The sequence below is a fragment of the Sus scrofa genome, chromosome 3, assembly GCF_000003025.6.
Source record: "Sus scrofa isolate TJ Tabasco breed Duroc chromosome 3, Sscrofa11.1, whole genome shotgun sequence".
In the NCBI taxonomy this organism is placed as follows: domain Eukaryota; kingdom Metazoa; phylum Chordata; class Mammalia; order Artiodactyla; family Suidae; genus Sus; species Sus scrofa.
Window position 1 is genome coordinate 83,487,578 of NC_010445.4, and position 24,620 is coordinate 83,512,197.

At 34.2% G+C, this 24,620-nt stretch overlaps 1 protein-coding gene across 4 annotated transcripts in view; it reads right to left on the reverse strand.

The window, feature by feature from the left end:
* VRK2 (vaccinia related kinase 2) overlaps positions 1-24,620 on the reverse strand; it is a 101,773-nt gene that overhangs the window by 52,328 nt on the left and 24,825 nt on the right. For all 4 annotated transcript variants that reach the window (XM_003125120.4, XM_005662534.3, XM_005662536.3 and 1 more), the window contains 5 exons: positions 12,875-12,924; positions 12,097-12,166; positions 9,821-9,908; positions 7,933-8,038; positions 6,625-6,717 (listed from right to left, as the gene is read on the reverse strand). In XM_003125120.4, coding sequence (XP_003125168.1) covers positions 6,625-6,717; positions 7,933-8,038; positions 9,821-9,908; positions 12,097-12,166; positions 12,875-12,924 — 407 coding nt within the window. The remainder of the gene's footprint in view (positions 1-6,624; positions 6,718-7,932; positions 8,039-9,820; positions 9,909-12,096; positions 12,167-12,874; positions 12,925-24,620) is intronic.

The window sequence follows — 24,620 nt, forward strand, 5'->3', positions numbered from 1 at the left end:
TTTAAAGATAAAGAGAGGATTCTAAAGGCAGAAAGAGAAACACAAAGCATTCATTATAAGGGAACCCCCATAAGGCTATCAGCTGATTTCTCTACAAAAACACTACAGGCCAGAAGAGAGTGGCAAGATATATTCCAAGGTCTAAAAGGGAAAAATTTGCAGCCTAGAATACTCTACCCAGCGAGAATATCATTTAAAATGGAAGGAGAAATAAAGAACTTCTCCAACAAACAAAAGCTAAAAGAGCACAGCAATACTAAACCCATTCTAAAAGAAATACTGAAAAGCCTTCTCTAAATAAAAAGGAAGTAAGAGGAAATAGGATGGAGGAAGCCAAAATCGGAAAGCAATCACTTACATGAATCAGTGTACAGATCGAAAAGGAAAAAAAAGAAACTACTGTAAAAGTGACAATAAACATAAGGAACAGCAAAATGACAAACATGAAGATGTTGAAAAAGGACTTCGAAATCATAAAATGTGGGGAAGGAAAGTTAGAAAATCTTGACTTTTTTTTTTTTTTAAATAATGCATTTGAATTTACATGACTATCTGGCTAAAGCAAGCAGAAAAAGGAAGAGGTCATACTTAAAAAAAACAGGGCAACCACAAATCAAAACCAAATATCACATTCACAAAAACTAAAAAGAAAAGTACACAAGCATAAAATAAATGGAAATCATCCAATCAAAAAAAGAAAGGAACAAAGGAGAAAAACTTTCCTTGAAAAAGACACATATAACCATTGTAGCACTATTCACAACAGCCAAGACATGGAAACAACCTAAATGGACATCAACAGATGAATGGATTAAGAAGATGTGGTATATATACACAATGGAATACTACTCATTCATAAAAAAGAATACAATAATGCCATTTGCAGCAACATGATGAATGGATTAAGATGTGGTATATATACACAATGGAATACTACTCAGCCACAAAAAGAACACAATAATGCCATTTGCAGCAATATGGATGGAAATAGAGACTCTCATACTAAGTGAAGTAAGTCAAAAAGAGGAAGACAAATACCATATGATAGCACATATCTGTAATCTAATATAGGGCAAAAATGAACCTTTCCTCAGAAAAGAAACTCATGGACTTGGACAACAGAATAGGGGTTGCCAAGGGGGAGAGGGAGGGAGTGGGATGGACTGGGAATCTGGGGTTAATAGATGCAAACTATTGCTTTTGGAATGGATAAGCAATGAGATCCTGCTGTATAGCACTGGGAACTATATCTAGTCACTTGTGATGGAGCATGATGGAGTATGAGGTGAGAAAATGAATATATATATATATGTGCCTGGATCACTCTGCTGTACAGTACAAATGACAGAACAGTGTGAAACAACTATAATGGAAAAAATAAAAAATACTTAAAAAAACTCTTCAACATCAAGGGAATAAAAAAACCTCTAGAAAAATTGGCACAAGTCATGAGCAGACAATTCACAATAAATAAAAAAAAAAAATTTAAAACCGGTCCTTTTTACTTTTGGCATTGAGGAAATACAATGGCTGGATTTACACTCCCACTGCGTAGAAAACTAAATAAAATAACTGAAAGCTGAAATAAAACCTTACTACTAGATATACCAGATATCTACTGCAATAGCTTTTTTTTTTTTTTTTTTTTTTTGTCTTTTTAGGGCTGCAACTGTTCCCAGGTGGTTGAAATGCCAGCCTACACCACAGCCACAGCCACAACAATATGGGATCCAGGCCACATCTGTGACCTACACCACAGCTCACGGCAATGCTGGATCCTTAACCCACTGAGTGAGGCTAGGGATTGAACCTGCATCCTCATGGATGCTACTCAGCTCATTTCTGCTGAGCCACAATGGGAACTCCTAAATTTTTTTAAACAAATGAAACCAAGTGGTGGCAAGATGTGGAGTAACTGGAGTTATCACACTTTGCTGGTGGGAATGTATAATGGTACAATCACTCTGGAAAACAGTTTGACAATTTCTTTTAAAGTTAAACATACAGTTCCACATGATCCAGAAATTCCACACCTAGTTATTTGCCCAGGAGAAGTAAAAGCATACCTACCTAAAGACCTGTATGTGAATGTTTACAGCAACTTCAATCGTAATTGTTAAAAACTGGAAACAACACAAATATCTATACAGAGGTATACAGATAAAGAATCTGTCGTTTTCGATGGACTACTACCTATCATTAAAGAGGAATGAACTACTAATGAACTGCAGCACAAATAAATTTCAAAAACATTATGCTAAGTAAAGGAAGCCAGACACAAAGAGTACAAACCTACAATGCCATTTACATGACATTTCTAAAAATACATTTTTTAAAAAGGGGGCAGAGGCATTGCCAAGAGGTAAGAGAAGGAGACTGACTGCAGAAGGGAATGAGAGAATTTTTGAGAATGACAGAAATGCTCTATGTCTTGATTGTACTGGTAGTTATACAATATACGTGTGTCAAAACACATCAAACTATACATTTAAAAGGAGGAATTTTACTGTTTGTAAATTATACTTCAAAAAACCTCACCTTAAAAACATATGTAGACATATAAAGGCTTTTAATATATATTGCCAAATTGCCCTTCCATCAACTTAATTTCTTCTCCTACACCCATTTAATGTACATATCCACTGGCATCCTACAAGTGCCTACACCCTCACCAGCCTCAATATCATGAAGTTACTATATTAGACTTTTCTTATTTGATAAAGTTCTTTTAAAGTGTTGACTTGCTGTTTTGATCTGCATATCTCTTAGTTTTTAGTGATGGTGAATTTTTCATCTATTTCTCAGTCGTATTACTTCTCTGTTTTGCCTGCTCATTCATTATATTCATTGTTTTAAGAAAGAATTTGGTGTTTTTCTTATTAATATTTTAGAGGTCACTATATATCCTAAAATACTTGTCATAAATACACTTCCCACTCTTCACCTGCCTTTCATTTTTGATTTTTTAAATGTACAGACATCTTAAAATTTTAAATTTCTCAATATTTTTCTAAGATTTTGAGGGGTACTTTTATCTAGAAATTTATTTCTTCATGGATAGTTCAGTTAAATATTCAGCTAAATGTTTTCTAATTTTTTATACAGTCAATTTTTAAATTTTTTAAATCTCTGCTGGTACAGTGGCTACTAGTCACATGTGGTTATTTAAATTTAAATCAATTAAAATTAAGCTTTTCCCCTAAGTTTCTTCTAGTGTATAGTTTTGATTCTTAATGTCTTTAATACATGAATTTATTTGTGTGTATGGTATGAATCAAATTTCATTCTTTTGCATGTGTCTATCACATCTTCCTACCACCATTTACTGATTAACCTATATTTGCCCCATTGAAGATTCTTGACACCCTTGTCAAAGATTAGTTGATTGTATATGCATCATTCTCTAGTCTGTTCCATTGGGCTGTGTCAGTTTTTATACCAATAGCATACTGTTTTGATAACTATAGCACTGTAATATAGTTTGCAATCAGAAGTGTGATGCCTCCAGTTTTGTTCTTTCTCAAGACTGCTTTGGCTATTGAGGATCTTTTGTGGTTCCATATAAATTTTAGGATTTTTTTTTTATTTCTGTGAAAAATGTCACTGGAATTTTGATAGAGACTGCATTGAATCTGTTTATTGTTTTGGGTAATATAGACATTTTAATAATGTTAATTCTTCCAATCCATGAGCACCTGCCTTGGCAATGATTTTTTTGCAACTGAAACCAAAAGCTTAAGTAACAAAACAAAAATAAATAACTAGGACTACACCAAACCAAAATGATTCTGCATAGCCAAGGAAACCATCAACAAAATGGAAAGGCAATTTATGGGATGGGAGAAAATATTTGCGAACTATGTATTTGATAAGAGATTAATATCCAAAGTACCCAAGAATTTATACAAATCACACACTCAAAAATACCCAATTAAAACATGAGCAAAGGATGTAAATAGGCATTTTTCCAAAGAACATATACAAATAGACAACAGGAACATGAAAAGTATTCAACATTATTAATCATTAGGGAAATGAAAAATTAAAACCACAATGAGACATCACTTCATACCCATTAGGATGGCTATTAGAGATAACAAGTGCTGGTGTGGATGTGGAGAATTTTTTTTTTTTTTTTTTTTTTTTGTCTTTTTGCCTTTTCTAGGGCCGATCCCACGGCATATGGAGGTTCCCAGGCTAGGGGTCTAATCAGAGCTGTAGCCACTGGCCTACGCCAGAGCCACAGCAATGTGGGATCTGAGCCACATCTGCAACCTACACCACAGCTCACAGCAATGCTGGATCCTTAACCCACTGAGCAAGGCCAGGGATCAAACCGGCAACCTCATGGTTCCTAGTTGGATTCGTTAACCACTGCGCCACGAAAGGAACTCCAAGAAAGGGGAACCCTTGTACACTGTTAGTGGTAATGTAAATTGGTACAGTAATTATGGAAAATAGTATGGCGGTTCCTCAAAAAAACATTAAAAATTAAACTACCATATCATCCATCAATCCCATTTCTGGAAATAATCCAAAGAAAAAGAAATCATTATCTTGAAGAAATATCTGTACCCCCATGTTACCGTAGCATTACTAAGAACAGCTAAGATACATAAACAACTTTACTGCTAGCTGATGGATGAATGGATAAAGAAAATGATATATATACAATGTGATATATAATAATATATATTATTCAGTGATAAAAAAGAAAGAAATGTGCCACTTGCAACAACATGGATAAATCCAAAGGACATTATGCTAAGTGAAATAAATAAGACAGAGAAAGACAAACACTATATGACCTCACTTGTACGTGGCATATGCAAAAATGAAACTTACAGAACCAGGCAGCAGTGGTGCCAGGGGCTGGGCAGTGGAAGAAATGGGGAGATATTGGTTAAAGGGTACCAACTTTTTGTTAGAAGATGAGTAAGTTCAATGGATCTAATTCCCTACCTGGTGACTATAGATAATAATACTCTATGCTCCAAATTTGCTAAAAAGTAGATCTTAAGTATTATTAGCATAAAAACAAAACAAAGCCAAAGGTAACTATGTGACATGATCAATGATTACATGATTACAGTAATCATTTCACAATATATATGTATATTAAGTCATAACTTTATATACCTTAAAAAATCATGTTTACAAACTAAATATATGCATTTTTTTGTCAATAAAGCTGGGGGGAAAGCAATGTGAAAAAATGAATTTAAATTAAGTTAAAGTCGGTTCTTCAGTCACATTTTTAAGACTATTTTTTAGAGCAGTTTTAAATTCAGTTTTACCAAATTTAGAACAATTTAGGTAAAAGCGAGCAGAAAGTACAAGTTCTCATATACCACCGCCCACCCTCCGATATAGCCTCCCACACAATCAACACCGCCACCCTCCAATATAGCCTCCCACACAATCAACATCGCACACCTCAGTATTACATCTGTTACAATAAATGAACCTACACTGATATATCATTATAGCCAAAAGTTTATAGTTAACAATAAGGTTCACTTTTGGTGTGGAATATTCTATGGGTTTCGACAGCCACATAATGACATGCCCCCACAAATGTTTCATTTCTCTTAAACTCTTCTGCACTTGGCCTATTCATCCCTCCCTTCCCTCTAGCAATCACTCCTGGCAATCACTGGTCTTTTTTAGTGTCTCCATAGTTTTGCCTTTTCCAAAAGTTAGATAACTGGAGCTATGGAGATTTTCACTTGGTAATATATATTTAGGTTTGCTCCATGTCATTTCATGTCTTAGTTGCTCATTTCTCCTTAACACTGAGTAAAATGGTATTGCCCGGATGAACCAGAGTTTACTTATCCACTCACCTATTAAAGGATATTTTGGTTGCTTCAAGTTTTAGTAATTCTGAATAAAGCTACTATAAACATGTGTGTGTGGGTATTTGCGTGGATACAAGTTTTCAACTCCTTTGGGTAAACACCAAGGAAAATAACTGCTAGGTCATATGTGAGAATATGTTCAGTTCTGTAAGAAACTCCCAACTGTCCTCCACAGTGGTCAGACCATTGTGCATCTCCACCAACAATGACTGAGAGTTCTTGTTGCTCCACATCCTCACCAGCATTTGGTGTTGTACTACCCACATTACTAGTGCTCAATAGTCACATATGGCTAATGGCTACCATGTTGGATAGTAACATATACGGTATTTCCATTATTACAGAGAACTCTTTTGGAAATGCTGCTCTCTTTAAAACTTAATTGTTTATACAGTAGAAGAGGAACTAAGGCGACAGCTTTTTTTGGTTTTTTTTTGCCTAAATCCATCCTTTCTCTTAGATTTTGATGGTTCTTTGTTTATATTTTTCAGAAATTCAAATCCCTGATCAGCTACTTCTTAACTATGTGTCCATTAACAAATTACTTAACCTTCCTTAGTCTCAGTTTCTTCATCCAAATCACTTATTGGTTTAGTGCTTTATATCAGATAAGCAAGGTAAGATAAATTAAGAAAAACTACAATACTCATCACATTAAGTCTTCATTTGCAAACTCTTCTGGGTTAGAAGCATGGTTTTTGAAAGTCTCAGTATGGTACTTTGAAGATCCTTACTAAAAGCAAAAGCTTAATACTGTACCTACCCGATCTGGATTTCTGTAACCCAAAAGTAGATTTGCTGCTTTTATATCACCATGGACATATTCATTTTCATGTATATATTCCAATACATCCAACTGCAAAATGAAATATATAGGATTATACTGATGTCTGTTTAGAACTCATGATTTCTAAACACTCTGAATAGAGAACAACATGTTGGTTTTTTTTTTCAAATTAACAATGGCCAAGTCATGTATTTAACAATTACGCATTTATCTGTCCTAAAATTATCATGTGTGCTGGTTGCTCATCCTATGAAAAAGCTGAATAAAATGATCCTCAAATATTAAGTGTTTTAACTCCACCTCTGATGGAAAGGAAACTAAGATTCAACAATGCCTACATGCTCCTGACAGCCCAATGGCCAAATCACACTGTGCAAAGAGGAATAACACAATAAAATCAGATATCTAAAGTGAAATAATCATGATGCCAACTCAGCAAGTATTCACCCAAGCGATAATTATAAATAAGTTTTGGGAATGCCAGAACAAAGTCCCATGGTCCATGATCACAGAGAAAGGCAATTTCCCTCTGCAGAGTAACAAAAAACACCTATGCTTCATCTTCAAAGCCCTTGAGACTTGCATGTTACCTACACCTAGTGCTCAATAAACATTTGTTGGCTGGCTAGAGGATGAATGGGAAAATTAATGACTTCTATTTGCCACATTCCAACCTGGCATGAGTAGTTGCATTCTATCTAAAATGGAAAAAATAAAATGGAGCTTAGGCAAAGCAAACACAAACAAGATAAGATAAATATGTGGTATAAACAAAATGTGTGCATGGGTGCTATTAAGATTTCATTGCTTCTTATTTGGCAAAGTATATATTATTCATTGCCACACTAATTACTGACACCATCCCAAACTCATAATAAAAACTTTATAGTACCCCCTATCATCACACGTGTAATATGGAAAATAATATATTTTGCCATAGTTTGCACTGTTATAAATATAACTGACAAAAGAGAGGTTATTCTTATAGCAATGCAAGCTTGTTCTGATATGTAAAACAAAGCTGTGAGGGAAAAAAAAAATTAGACTGTAGAACCAAAGCCTAATTGAGTTTGTAGTGCCAAACACAGCACATTCTGTCACTTACAGAGCCCACTGTTATCAATTTTGCCAAAATAGCATCTACTCTCAATAACTGACATTTCTAGGGCAATAATCCTTCATTCTCTGATAATTCCACAAAGGGCAACAATTTGTATGTTGTAACAAGTAAACAGTCTGAAAATGGTGAAAATGGAGCATGGAAAATAAGTCATTCCTTCTTACCATTCGGACACCTAGCTGTAGGACAGTTGACTTTTTAAAAGTACCATTCTGGTCTGAGATCTTCTGCAAATTTATTCCTAGTCTTTCCATTACCATAAATCTGTAACTATGAGAAGGAGAAATCAAAATAAGATGCAAAATAGCAATGCTGAAACTATGAATCTGAAACAATGGAAGACACCCCCAACCTAACAATGAAGAATGATGCAATTTGAACCATTAGAGAATGAACACACATTAATAATCTTGCTGTGCTTTTGCAAAAATATTCTACTATATACGTACTTTGCAGTTAGTTTTCTAGTAGAAGAGCATGCTATACTGAACCACCAGTCTTAGATCGTAAAGAAAAGAAAGAGAACAGCCTTTCTCAATCAGTCTTAAATTTAACTTATTTTGACTCCATTATCTTCTCACCATATGGCCTTGAGAAATTATTTGTCCATACAGAAAATTTTATTTTTTGTTTACTTGACCTGATTAAATCATATTTACTTTCTCTATATATTTATAAACATATGTTTTATGTATGTGTTTGTTTTCTAATTTGTTTTTCTTTTTTGGCTTCCCCCTTGGCCTGTGGGATCAAATCTGAGCCAGAGCTGCAACCTACGTATTCCACAGCTGCAGCAATGCTGGATCCTTAACCCACTGCACCTAGCTGGCATCAACACAGCTCTTCCACAGAGACAAGCTGGATCATTAACCCATTATGCCATGGTGAGAACTCCAACATACTTTTTTAAAAATGTACTTCCTTTTCTTTTCTGTTTGGGACCTCCTCCCTTCTTTTCTTCCCTTCACTTACATACCTTGTTAGCCTATAGTCTATATCTATCTATGTATATCACCACAAACACAGAGGAATTTGTCTTTGTTTTACAAAAATGCAATCTTATTATATGCACTTTTTTGTATCTTATTTTCTTAATAATATCTTATTGAAATCCTTACAAATCATCGGGTAGAACTCTAACTGATTTCCTTAATGGGTTACATAGTATTACATCATATTATGTACCATGATTTTCTTGCCCATTCAGTCCCCTATTGGCAGCCCTTTACTTTGTTTCAAGATTATTGTTTGTTTATTTTGTTTTTATCTATAGCACTTAAAAACTCTATGAGCAAAGCCCTGACCTCTGAGCCTATTTTCTAACCTAGGGGAAAAAAATATTATCATCTATCTTAAAAGGCTATTGAAAAAACAAAGTGGATACCTAACAAATGACAGAATTTTTTTCTTTTTTAAAATCACTATTAATGAATTATTTATATGTGACCACTAGCCATGTCTGGTTGAGTTTAAAAATATTTCTACAAATTCTTTGTTGTGTCTCTCCCAAAGAGAGGAACCTTAATTATTTCTCCTTTCTTGAATATGGGGTAGACTTAGTGACTTGCTTTTAGCAAAGAGAATATAGTAGAAATGATGGTATGTCACATCTTAGATAATAAAAGGATAGCAACTTTCTTCTTGGATGCTCTTGTACATCTCTTTCTCCCTCTCTCTTTCAATTAACTGCTCTATGGGAAGCCAACTGCCATGTCTTTCTGATGCTTAGGCAGCCTATGGAGAGACCTGCTTGGTGAGAAAGAGAGGTTTGCCAACAATCACATGAGTTATCTTGAAAGCAGATCCTTCCCCAGTTGAATCTTGAGATGACTGTAGCCAAAAAAACATCTGACTACATCCTCATGAGAAGTTCTGAGCCAGAATCATCTAAGGAAGCCATTCATACATAGATAACCAACCCACAGAAACTAGGATAATATGTTTGTCATTATAAACCACTGCATTTTAGGTAGTTATATAGCAACAAATAACTAACAGACCACATATAAACAGTTATATGACAATATTTTGATTATAATAATTCCATTTTACCTTCTTCCCTTGAATTCAGTAATACCAGATCCATAAAACAGAGGAATTCCTAAATAATCAAGCTGTTTGAGTTTTATCCATTTTTTGACTGCAAAGACAAATTTAACAGGAAAAAAAGATTTACTTTTTCAGAAAAATATTTCTTACATTTGCATAGGTGCTTAAACTTATTCAGCTAACCTAAATGGAAGTTTTTTTTTCTTTTTAGGGCCACACTTGCGGCATATGGAAGCTCCCAGGCTAGGGGTCAAATTGGAGCTACAGCTGCCGGTCTACACCACAGCCATAGCAACTACAGGAGCCATGCCTGCAACTCATACCTCAACTCAAGGCAATGTCGGATCCCAGACCCACTGAGCAAGGCCAGGAATCAAACCTGCATCCTTGTGGATACTGGTTGGATTCATTTCCACTGGAAGGAAACAATGGGAACTCTCCCTAGATAGAAATTAGACCTTCCTGGAAACATTTTCAAAAAATAAAATATATCTAGTTAATAGTTTCAAATGCTGTATTTGTCAATATAATTAATATAAAACATATACAGATTTCTTTCTCTCTTTTTTTTTTTTGTCTTTTTGTCTTTTTTAGGGCTGCACTCACAGCATATGGAGGTTTCCAGGCTAGGGGTCTCATCGGAGCTGTAGTCACCGGCCAATGCCACAGCCACAGCAACATTAGATCCAAGCTGCGACTGTGACCTACAACACAGCTCACTGCAACAATGGATCTTTAACCCACTGAGGGAGGCCAGGGATCGAACCTGCAACCTCAGGGTTTCTAGTCGGATTTGTTTCTGCTGAACCATGATGGGAACTCCCAAATTTCTAACATTTAAATTTTTTAAATTAAATCAGTTATAACCAAAACAAAAATGGTCATAGTCATAAAATGCATTGATATAATTTACGCAAATGTTTCTATTCATTAAAAGATCCATTCCCTTATATGCTTGTTAAATTTTTAAATATAAAATATGTTAACTACCAAAGGATCAGTAGAAAGATTGATCTTCCCCATTACTAAAAATCTAACCACAGAAAAGAACAAAAAAAAGTAAAGAAATTGGCCAGAAAAATCATCTTACTCTGAAATTATGCTATATAGAAACTGATTAAATTTTGTTTAAAAAAATCAAATTCACTTAAATAATCAGGTAGCTTATTTAATTTTTCACTTTTCTACCATATATGCTTAATGTTTAAGACAGCTCTACTGATAAACAGTGAAGTTTAATGGATTCTATTTGTCACTCTGACATAGTTTAAGCAGTTAGTAAAGACTACAGTCTTAATGTTTAGAAAGTTTTATTAAAGAAAGCAAAGCTAATTATTGAGGTTAGACTCATCATTCTTTTTCCTAAACATAATGTAAAGGACCTTGACTATATAGTCATTACTCATATCAAAGTCCTTGAAGCTTTACTTAGCATCTATATCATACAGTATTTATAAAATGTATTTATTCTTCTTAGTTCTGCTCATATTTATTTAACATTCAAATCCTCTGATAGTGCTTACATCTGATATCCAGCTCCCAATTAATTTCCCAACATTCAAGTTTTTAAATTTTTAACTTATTTCCTAAATCATCTTAATGTTTAATCATTTCCACACACATTACCCTAATCTATTCTATGGTCATTACTTTTGTTTATAATCTACTGCCATTTTAATGTTTTTTCCTTTTTTTTTTTTCCTTAGGGTTGCACCTGCAGAATATGGAAGTTCACAAGCTAGGAGTCAAATTGGAGCTGCAGCTACCAGCCTACACCATAGCCACACCAACATAGGATCTAAACTGTGTCTGCAACCTACACCAAAGCTCATGGCAACACCGGATCCTTAACTCACTGAGCAAGGGTAGGGATCAAACCTTCATACTCACAGATACTAGTCAGGTTTGTTACTGCTGAGCCACAATGGGAACTCCTAATGTTTTATCTCATATTGTTCCTATCCAAATGGTTTTTTCTGTGGTAGAAACAATTTTATTCTGCTATCTTTTATACCTAGAAAACTCTTGGTAAATTAGGTCAATAACATTTTGTATAAAGTAATAGAAATTACTTTGACTTGAAATATTTGACATATGTATACAATATCAAGATTTGTATACCATCTCTCTCGTGTTCATATAATAGTTAACTGTGTCATTTTACAATAAAGATTTATAATTGAAAAGAAGTTTCCATAGGGCCAGAAAAAGACAAAAATATTAACACCCTCTTTGGCAAATATATATATGGAAGTAGCTTACTTTCCTAATTTACTTACTATTGTCTTTTTTTGCAGCTCTTTGATAAAATTTAAGCTCTGAAAATAATGGGCCATTTTCTTGATATTCCTGTACAAGAAAACAATTCATTTTATTAGAAAAATTTTAAAGGTGGAATTCGTGTGAAACTATGAGTGTACATATGTAGTACATAATAGTTCTTGAATCATTTATCAAAAAACACAGGCACCAGATTTCCACAAAGAATCTCAAAAAAGCACTACATAAACTTGAAGAATCTTATTGTTAATTTGACATATTGTAATGCTATCTCTACACAGTCTTACACATCAAAGTCGTCTTCTTATGGGAAGAATTAAAAGCGCTGAGAATTGTACACATACATAGACACACTTAAGGTGTCCAACATGTACAACAGATTAGATACACTGCAAACTACCGTGTGGTTCCTTCACACAAAATACTTATACTGAGTGTCTACTGTTTCTCACTCATTCTGCTAGGCACAGGGGATACAAATAAAAATAAAACCTCTTCTCTGCCTTTAAGGACTCTACCATCTGAGCAGAGAGGGAAGGAGAGGGAAAAGACAAACAACTAGATAAGACAGAAGGATGATAAATGTCAACAGAGAAGAACAAAAAATGTTCCAATCTTTACATATTAATAATGTAAAAGTATATCATAGTATTAAGTGTACTGATAAGTAAATTTGTGAAAACTAAGGTGAGAAACATTTTTACAAGAATAAAATGAATAAAACAGAAAATTAAAAGTCAGATATACACACAGTACAAACTTAAGAGCAATACTTACCACCTTTATTACATGTTTTGCATCTTTATCTGGTTCACTTGCGGAGAAAGCTGCAGAACAAAAAATAGTGAGGAAAAAAAATACTTGTTCACAATTACCGAAAGCTTACTATACATCCCAAACACTGTACTAAGAACCTCTTATGATAGATATCTTCATTTTACACAAGGTCCCTCTAAGGTTTAACAAGTTGGATAATTTGCTAAGTAGTAGCAGATTGGGGATTTGAAACTCAAATCTGACACCACAGCCCACACTCTCTACCATGAACCATTTTCAAATGGTCAAACATAGAAACCAGTAGATTATATTAATCATATAGATCCCAATAGTGGAGAAACTATTTTCTAGCATTAAACTCAATAAATGATATATAGTAAAATCCATCGATTCAGTTTTGCTAAATTAAAGTCTATGATAATTCAGAAAGAAAATTGGTTCATTTTAAGTAGAAAGCTCAAAACAATTTCTACTTGGCAAAATTCTAAAATAAATCAAGTTAGAAAGAGAATAAAGTCTTTTGAAAACATCTCCTGAGACTAGAAATCAATTATTCCTAAATTAAAGAATATACATCTCATAACATAAGCTCATTAATTTCAAGTTATCTTCATTTTATTATTTACTATTTGCATTTTATTTTATTTGTCTTTTTGTCTTTTCTAGGGCTGCACCCATGGCACATGGAGGTTCCCAGGCTTGGGGTCAAATCAGAGCTGTTGCTGCCGGCCTATGCCAGAGCCACAGCAACACGGGATCTGAGCTGCATCTGTGACCCACACCACAGCTCATGGCAATGCCGGATCCTTAACCCACTGAGCAAGGCCAGGGATCGAACCCACAACCTCATGGCTCCTAGTCGTATTCATTAACCACTGAGCCAGGACAGGAACTCCTACTATGTGCATTTTAGATGCAGTAATTCAACTTGATTCTCCCGTACAAATTTTTTAATCAAATTAATCATTTCATTGACATTATCTAAATTATTAAAATATTTTTTCTTTGTTCTCAAATCTTTATAAGAGAAGCTGATATTTATATTTACTTGTATTGTAAAGGTCTAGAATTCTGTCATTCATCTATTCACTCTTCATCTATTCCTTTATTCATTCAGCTAACCCATATTCATTTATCAAGAGGCTAGCACATGCAAGGCCCTGTGTTAAGTGTTAGGATGATGTTTAAAGGAAAAAAAGTCAAGCTAGTATTGACAACGGCACTTAGGTTGAGAATAAGATCAAATTCTTCAGGTATATTTTCAGTATATTTATCAAAACAGTATGTCCTCTTATTACTGCCACTATAATTTTTCCTTTTCTCCTAATTCTATTATATTTTCTCCATTAATTCACTTAATAGATGTAATAAATATATTATAAATTTAGTAAAGTATATAAATTCTACTCAACTCATGCACAATTTTCTTAAGCAATCTCCAAAACTTTTGATGTTAGCAATGCTATAAGACAGATGACGAAATCAATTTCAGTTGATATTAGATATAAATTGTGAACCAAAATCTCTTCACAGTAACAAAGGAACTAAACTTATTTATGTCAATTAAAGTTTTCTCGAGTTTCCGTCATGGCTCAGTGGCAACGAACCCGACTAATACCCATGAGAATGCGGGTTCAATCCCTGGCCTTGCCCATTGGGTTGGGGATCTGGCATTGCTGTGAGCTACGGTATAGGTCTCAGATGTGGCTCAGATCCCACATTGCTGTGATGGTGGTGCAGGTCAAAAGCTGCAGCTCTGATTTGACACCTAGCCTGGAAACCTCCATATGCCTTGGGTGTGGCCCTAAAAAGAAAAAAAAAAATTATTTTCCTGGTTACTCATAAAAGTCATTTTATTTTCACCCATGAAACAGTCTCAAGGGAACTGCAGGAGGAATGAATTATGAATATCTCGGAAGGATAAAACTAAAGAAAGCATATAAAGACAAAGGGGCCCAGTCCTAGTAAAGAAAAAAACAATGAGAAAAGCCCTTCCTTCCACCCCATGGCAAACTATTTTTACCAGTGTGGTACCCAAGGCTGGGGAAAAACTGTTCTGCCCTAACCCCAGTCTATTCAGTATAGCACCGACTACAGATAGTAATCTTTCTTTCCTAAGGTAGAGGCAGGTAGAAACTTCCTGCTTCTTGTCTGAAAGCAAGTGGCTAGAGCAGCAAATAAATCTTTAAATCCAATGGAATATAAAAAAAACAGAAAAGCACAAAAGGAAAATGAGGGTTTCAACTAGATAAATAACTGTGTTGCAAATGGGAAAAAAGACATCCAACCAGTCCAATGTCCTACTCCTTGCTCATTTCGATCAGTGTATCTTTACCACTTTATAATCTGAATCTTCCTTTCATACTATTTCACATGAACACAATCATCAGCTGACATAGACTTGAAACATCCTCAACTCTTCTCATTTGGTAGACACACAAGAATCTCTATAAACTTTCAAGCCAGATTATATTGGAGGCCCTAAATCCAAAATCAATTGACTAGAAAGCTCTTGGAGATGAATGCTGAACAAACAAATTGTCCTGATTATGATGGAGGTCTCTTTACAGAAATCAATCAGCTAATTAAACAAATATTTATTTTTTACTGTAAGCTAAATCATGTTCTAGCTAGTGAAATTAAATGATGATGGAAAATATACATGGTATCTGCTTTCATAGTCTAACAGAGAAATCAGACATTCATCACATACAGGAGTGTAAAAATGTAACTGCAATAAATGTTAAAGGGAGAGGTACTATAAGAATGTATAATTTAATCTACATAAAAGGAATGCTTGAGTAAGAATAGTTGGAGAGGTGGTGAAGGGCAAGATGCAAATCTAACTAATAATTTCTGTCCATGAGAAGTTTCAAAAGCTTGAGGTACAGCTGTAGGAAGGAAACACATAATAAGATTGATATTCTGAACAGATCACTACACTAAAATGTACAGAACAGACTGAAAAGAACCAGAATAGACACTAACACATGTGTAAGGATCTAATCTTGATAGATAAGAGAAGAAAGGACTATAGATTGGACTAGAGAATCAATGGCAGATTTAAAAAAATAAAAAAATTAAAAAAAATAAATAAAAAAGACCAATCCCAGAGATTTCAGAAGGTGAAACTGGAGGGAAAGGGATCTACTTTGGTAGGTTACAGCTAACTGATCTATTGGGGGTTGGGAAGAATGATCAATCATAGTATTGAAAGTACAGTGGTCTCACAGCTTCATTTAAATTCCTGATGAGAGGTCTGAAGACCCAATAAGGAATGCATTATACATATACATGACATTTGCCTTCCTAGCATTTATTCTCTATTCATTGAAAAAACTCATTTGATTTTTCCTTTGAGGAACCAACCCTCCCACTATCCATGCAGACCTAAAAGGGCTGCCTGTCACAGTGTGCCCTCCCTTGCATTTGAGAGTTGAGTGCATGACCAAGCCTGGCTAACTGGAAGGTACAAGCCCACTGGCCACAGTAGCCAGTTCAGAAAGAGCAAAGTGCTCCAACTAGATGTAACAGTCTTTCTTAGTATTTGACATTAAAATGCTAAGCAACACAAGACAGACCATAAACTATAAGAGGAAACCTTAATCCTAGAAATAGCAGTGATCGTTTTCCTCAGGTTAATGGAAAATAAAGCCTGAAAATAAAATCACAGAACTGAGGAAAGCAGGATTAAGGCAGGAAAAGAAAAAGGGCCCTAGTGACAGTGCATAAACCCTATTGCAACCTTGATGCCCACACCTAAAGCCAGAAAGGCTGCAAACTTCAGTTACAAGAGTTAATAAACCTACCTTTTGCTTGAATTCATTTGAGTTTTTGACACTGGCAACCAAAGACTTACACAGACAGCAAATAGAAAATGATAATATTATGTCACTTAGTAAAGAATGTCAACAGACTAGTACACTAGATAAACCAAAAACTTCTCTCTATAAATAGGATGCTGAATAAAATAAGTCAAACATTCTTATTAATGTAGAATTGATTTGTTAAGAGGAGAAAGAAGAAGAAGGAGAAGAAGGAGAAGGGGCAATGAACACAAAGACAGAGTGACTTAGGAACTAGAGGGAAATGTGCATGAGCATTGAGATTCCAGGCCATGCTGCAGCCTTGGGAGAGACTATCTAGTCTGTGCAACCAAGGATATGAGTGTTAAAATCCTCTTGGGAAATGGACAAGTCCTTGGGCCTGGAAGATATAGAAATGAAATGTTAAAATGGACACATAAAGTCAGAATTTTAAAAGTGCTACATTCTCAGTAGTGTGGAATATTAAGGAGAGAAAGAAATAGGGATAGGAGAGCAGAAAAAAGGAAGGAGGAAAAAATGATCAAGAGAGAAGGAGGGAGGAAAAGGAGGGAAGAAAAGAAACAGGAAGGAGAGAGGGAGGTAGAGGAGGAAGAAAGGATGAGAGAGGAAGGGAGAGAAAGAATCCACCACCAAAGACAAAAAGAAGTAAAAACAAACAAACTAAAACAAAACAAATCAAACCTGTCTTGGCTTAGACCCTAAGTATAAGGAAGAGCAGTGTCTTCTGATAATTAAATATCCCAAAGTGGCCTTCAAGAATTTAAGGCTCAGAGAATGTTTTGTCTATGTTCTCTTCCAGGAGTTTGATGGTGTCTTGTCTTATATTTAAGTCATTCAGCCATTTTGAGTTTATTTTCCTGCATGGTGTGAAGGTGTCTTCTAGTTTCACTGATTTGCATGCAGCTGTCCAGGTTTCCCAGCAATGCTTGCTGAAAAGACTGTCTTTTTCCCATTTTATGTTCTTGCCTACTTTGTCAAAGATTAATTGACTATAGGTGTCTGGGTTTATTTCTGGGTTCTCTATTCTGTTCCATTGGTCTGTTTGTCTGATTTGGTACCAGTACCACACTGTCTTGATGACTGTGGCTTGGTAATATTGCCTGAAGTCTGGAAGAATTAGGCCTCCTGCTTGGTTTTTGTTCCTCAGAATTGCTTTGGCAATTCTGGGTCTTTTGTGGTTCCATATAAATTTTTGGATTGTTTTTTCTAGTTCTGTGAGAAATGTCATGGGTAATTTGGTATGGATTGCATTGAATCTGTAGATTGCTTTGGGGAGTATGGCCATTTTTATAATATTAATTTTTCCAACCCAGGAGTATGGAATAGCTTTCCATTTCTTTATATCTTCTTTAATTTCCTTGATTAATGTTTTATAGTTCTTGGCATATAAGTCCTTTACCTCCTTGGTCAGGTTTATTTCTAGGTATTTGATTTTTTGGCGTGCAATTTTAAAAGGTATTATATTTTTGTATTCCCTTTCTAATATTTCATTGTTAGTATACAGAAATGCAACTGATTTCTGAATGTTAATCTTATATCCTGCTACTTTGCTGAATTTGTTGATCAGTTCAGGTAGTTTTTGGGTTGAGTCCTTAGGATTTTCTATGTATAGAATCATGTCATCTGCATACAGTGACAGGTTTACCTCTTCTCTTCCTATTGGGATGCCTTTTATTTCTTTTGTTTGTCTGATTGCTGTGGCTAGGACTTCCAATACTATGTTGAATAAGAGTGGTGAGAGTGGGCATCCTTGTCTTGCTCCAGAGTTTAGTGGGAAGGCTTTCAGCTTTTCTCCACTGAGTATTATATTTGCTGTGTGTTTGTCATAAATAGCTTTGATTATATTAAGGTATGTTCCCTCTATACCCACTTTGGTAAGAGTTTTGGTCATGAATGGATTTTGTACTTTGTCAAATGCTTTCTCTGCATCTATTGAGATGATCATGTGGTTTTTGACTTTTTTTTTTGTTAATGTGGTATATGACATTGATTGATTTGCGTATGTTGAACCATCCTTGTGCACCTGGGGTGAATCCTGCCTGGTCGTGGTGTATGATCTTTTTTATATGTTGTTGGACTCGGTTGGCTAAAATTTTGTTGAGAATTTTTGCATCAATATGCATCAAAGATATCAACCTCATGAATATTTTCTCAGGTCAGTCTCCCAAAGCAACAGAAATAAGAGCAGAAATAAACCAATGGGACCTCATCAAACTGACAAGCTTTTGCACAGCAAAGGAAAGCAAAAAGAAAACAGAAAGACTACTTACACAATGGGAGAAAATCATTTCAAATGATGCAACTGACAAGGGCTTAATCTCTAGAATATACAAGCAACTTATACAACTCAACAGCAAAAAAGCCAAAAACCCAATTGAAAAATGGGCAAAAGACCTGAATAGACATTTTTCCAAGGAAGATGTACAGATGGCCAACAAGCACATGAAACAATGCTCAACATCCCTGATTATTAGAGAAATGCAAATCAAAAGTACCACAAGATACCACCTCGCACCAATAAGTATGGCTATCATTAATAAGTCCACAAATAACATGGATGGAACTAGAGACTCTCATACTGAGTGAAGTAAGTCAGAAAGAGAAAGACAAATACCATGATATAACTTATATCGGGAATCTAATATAAGGCACAAATGAACCTTTCCACAGAAAAGAAAATCATGGACTTTCAGAATAGACTTCTGGTTGACAAGAGGGAGGGGAAGGGAGTGGGGTGGTTGGGGAGCTTGGGGTTAATAGATACAAACTGTTGCCTTTGGAATGGATTAGCAATGAGATCCTGCTGTGTAGCACTGGGAACTATGTTTAGTCACTTATGATGGAGCATGATAATGTTTGAAAATAGAATGTGTACAGGTATGTGTAACTGGGTCACCTCGCTGTGCATAGGAAAAAAATTTTATTGGGGAAATAACTATTATAAAAATGATAAATAAATAAATAAAAGAATTTAAGGCTCAAATTACACCGCAATGTGGTATAGATACTCAAAGCCAGTGATAACCCGGAGTAAAAAAACTAATTTCCTTCAACGGAAATACTGGGCCCACAGGATTACCAGAGATAAACTATGGCTAAAGATGAGTTAATGATCCAAAATTACACAACAGGAGAGAAACAAAAGGAATAAACCCCAAGAAATTTAAACCTCCCACACAGATGGACTATCTGCTTAACATGATAACAGTTACTAAGAAAGGTATCAATAACATAAGAAATAATGTGAAAGGCAATGTGAAGACAACTAAACTAATGGGTTGTTATTCAAAAAGCAACAGAGATCTGAGCTACTGACCAAGAACATGGAATGCACTAAGAAATTCAAGTGGAAATCTGGGAATAAGGTTGAATTTGGAATAGCTAAGTAGTGAAAATTAACCAAAATGTCTATCCTCAGTAGAATGTTTAATAAATTGCATTACAGTCATAGTAGGCAATACATTGCAACAAAGAAAATGAATGAAATACACACTGTAGCAATATAGATATATCTTTAAGACAATGTTAACTGAAAGAAACCATATAAAACAGAATGCATACTTGTGATTCTTTATCTGTATAGATTTAAAACTCACAAATTACATTTATTCTGGGATACATATATACAAACTACAATAACAAATAGTAAAATAAAAGCCATGAATAGTCTAGGAAATGTTACTACTACAAGGGAGGAAAGAGGTGTTGGACCTTCCAAAGTACTGGTTATGTTATGATATACTATATGCTTGACATGAATAGAGATTGTGAGTGTTCTGAGTTACACTTTTTTGACAAAATATGTTTATGCTGTGTGCACTTTTGTTTATATTAATACATGTTATATATATATATAATCATTAATATTTAAAACTTAACATACAGAGAAAAGGTAGATTAGAGAACTAGTGAACTGGATTAAATCTAAGGAAATAATCCAGAGTTCAATTAACAGAGATAAAGAGATATAAAATATGAAAAATAGATTATGAAATACTCTAAGGGAAAACGTAACAGAAAAACAATTTCCTAACCAAAGTTCTAGAGCTAGTGACTAGCAAGAATGGAAGATAGGCACCTTTAAATAAATAATGTCTGATAAGTTTCCAATATTGACAGAAGTCATGAATCCTCAAATTTAAGAATCACAAGTGTGCAACAAGATAAACAGTGAATTTGTACTTCCCTCACCATAGTCAAACTAGAGGACATTAATGACAAAGTTCTAACAAGCAGCTCAATAGGAAATTAGATTATATATGAAAGATGAAGTAATAACAGACTTCTCAACAGCAACAAGGGAATCAGAAAACAACTGAAGACTATCATGTTCATATGTTGAGTGGAAATAATAATCAATCTAGAAAAGGGTGCACTGAAAACATGGACAAACATAATGTACAAGATAGGAGTATGGTGACTAGAATTAAAGTATTGTAAAGTCCAAATATTTACCCAGGAGAAAAGGAGAGACCCTGATTAGCTTCATAGTTGGTTAAATCAAGAGAGTGAACTGAGAATTTCCTTATGGCACAGTGGGTTAAGGACTCAGCATTGTCAATGCAGAAACTTGAGCTGCTGCTTTGGTGCACGTTCAATCCCTGACCCGGGAACTTTCACATTACATGCCAAAAGACCAAGAAGAAAAAAACAGAAAAACAAAAACAAAAAGAGAAAGAGGACACTGAGAGGTTATAATAACCACTAAAATAATAGAAATAAAATCTATTAACTTCAAAATCAGTAGAGGAAAAAGACAATAAAGAAAACCTTAAAAACTCTAACAGAAGACAGGAAAAGAACAGATTAAAAAAAAAAAGAAGAGGTAAGGCAAATAGTAAAAAGAAAATATGATAATAAAAATAAACTAAATACTTAAAGTATATACATTTTTAGCTACACATTTTTTCATATTTTAATATCTCTGAAATTTTATGCATCTTCTAAGTGACAACATCTCACAGTTGCTGTCAACAGTTACTATAGTCGTCATTGCCTGTGCAGATACAAACTCAGTCCCAGGTGTCTATTTTCCTTCACTACACTTCAACTGAATCATGTACATTGCTGGTAGAATTCCACATTAAGTTTGTCATTTGCAATGATTTGTGTATGCAGAAAAATTAACTATTTAACCAGGCCAAAACAGAGGAGTGGAGCATAAATTTTATATTAGTGGAAAACCTAGTCATTAGATATGACTGCAACAACTGAGTGTTTCATAAATAAGATTATTTTAAAGGTACTGCGTCATAGTTTAATGGGCAGTATTAGGTATTACATATAAAGCAGGTCTTACATAAACACAAAAGGAATAATTCAAGAGGAAGATAATTATAAATTTTTAAGCATGTTATGAGGACTTAACCTATAGATATAAAATAGTGATATATATTATAATGAGTAATAGCTTACTTTTGAAAAAATATGCCAGTAATCATAATAAATTTTAGTAGACTAAGCTCAGCTAAGGGAAGAAACTATAAGACTTTTTAATAAATAAATAAATAAATGTAAACTTTAAGACAACTAAAACTTAGTGGTGCAGAGAAACAAAACTAAGAGATTTTAAAAAAATAATTACCCAAAATTATCTGAAAGAAAGCTGAAATACATATTTTCAAAATTATATAAATCTCAGAAAAAAAAGAATTATTTGATATAAAGTTAGTCCAGCCTAATCCTAAAAGGAACGATTCAACAGAAGGACAAAAATTATGAGCCAGAAAGCATCTAATAATGTACCTTCATAATATACATCCAAAACCGTGCAATGTCAAGGAAAAAATCTATTAGTGACAAAAATTGTGGGAGATTTTACTACAACTCCACAATGAATAGGCAAACAGACAAAAACAAATTGAAACAATACAATTAACAGTTTTTATATAAAGAGCACATAAAAACAATAAAAGAATGTATATTTTTTTCAAACTAACATGAAACATTTTTAATTGCTCCTATTTTTATTTAAAAAGCAAGTTTCATCAAATATCAAAGAATAAGGAAGGGATTATTAAGGCTATATTCTGTGACCATAATGCCTATTCTGTAACCATAATGCCATAAATATATCACAGTGAAAATTAGAAAATACAGAGTACTAAATAACAATGAAATTTTCTTATTGAAACTAGTTAGGAGGCATTTAAAATGTATTGACTGTTTTTCCTCTGATAGAATGTAAGCTTCACAAAAACAAAAATATTTTGCTTTATTTATATGTGTCTCAAGCACCTAGAGAGCATTCATTAAAAACATCATGAATAGGAGTTCCCATTGTCACTCAGCAGTTAATGAACCTGACTAGCATCCATGAGGATGCAGGTTCGATCCCTGGCCTCGCTCAGTGGTTAGGGATCCGGCATTGCTGTGAGCTGTGGTGTAGGTCACAAATGTGGCTCGGATCCCACATTGCTGTGGCTGTGGTGTAGGCCAGTAGCTACAGCTCTGATTGGACCCCTAGCCTGGAACCTCCATGTGCCATGGGTGCAGCCCTAAAAAGACAAAATTCCAAAAAAAAAAAAAAACTTTATGAATAATTTGATGAATGAAAGTAGTACCTAGAAAGAAACTGACAGCATCAAAATTTTTATAAGAGGTTCTTGCACTCCCCTCCAACCAAAGATGCACCGAATGTACAGCCACATACACAGCAATTTCTTCTGAAATAGACTAGAAACTAGAAAAGCAAGAGGTAAGTTGAAACAAAAGGATGTCAATAATTAAGATGAAAATATATAAGCATAAAACTAGCTGTGTGTAAATACACAGTTAAATTCAGAATAAGCTAACATTGCAATAGTAGTGGATAAATCACTTACAATTCTAGAATAAAGGTTAAAAGATAAAAGCATTAGAAAAAACTGTAGCCATTATGAGTTGTTAATGAAAGCGAGACAAAAACATGAAAATTTTGACAACAAATCATAAATTGTGTGTAGAGGGAATGTAAAAGTAGAGTTGTATATATGTTCAAAGTCAAGTTACCAGCTTAAAATAGCCTGTTAAGAGGATAAGATGCTTCTTGTAAGCTTTATAAACTTATAGTAGATGTACAAAAGATAAAGGAATCCAAGCACATCATTACAAAAAAGATCATCAAATCACAAAGGAGGAGAGCAAGAGAAGAAAAAAGCCACAAAGGAATTGCAAATAAACCATAAAACAATTAAGAGACGGCAACAGTACGTTCATAACTATAAATAATTACTTTAAATATAAATGGAATAAATTCACCAATCAAAAGACAGTGGTTGGATGGACAAAAAATAAGACATAATTATATGATGTCTACAAGGGATTTGCTTCAGTTTCAAAGACACACAACACTGAAAGTAAAGGAGTGGAAAAAAGATGTTCTATATAAATGCAAAACAAAAGAAAGTGGAAGAACTTATGCTTGTCTCAGATAAAATATACTTTAAATCAAAAACTGTAACAGGAAACAGTGAAGATCATTATATAATGATAAAGGGATTAATCCATCAAGAGGATAACTGTAAACATCTATGTACTCAACATAAGTTTACCTAAGTATATAAAGCAAATACTAACAGATCTAAAGGGGGAAACAATACAAGAACAGTAGGGAGTTTCAATACCCTATTTTCAACAATAGACATATCATCCACATAGAAAATCAATGAGGAAATAACAGATTTAAACTTCACATTATACAAGAGGTAACAGACATATACAGAACAAACAACAGAAGCGGAGTACATTCTTCTCAAGCACACACGTAACATTTTTTTAGGATATATCATATTAGGTGACAAAACACATCTTAACAACTTTAAGAAACTGAAATAATAGTAAGTCTCCTTTCTGACCATTGTGGTATGAAACTAGTTATCAATTACAAGGAAAAAACTAGAAAATTCATAAATATATGGAGCTGGAACAAAATACTCCTG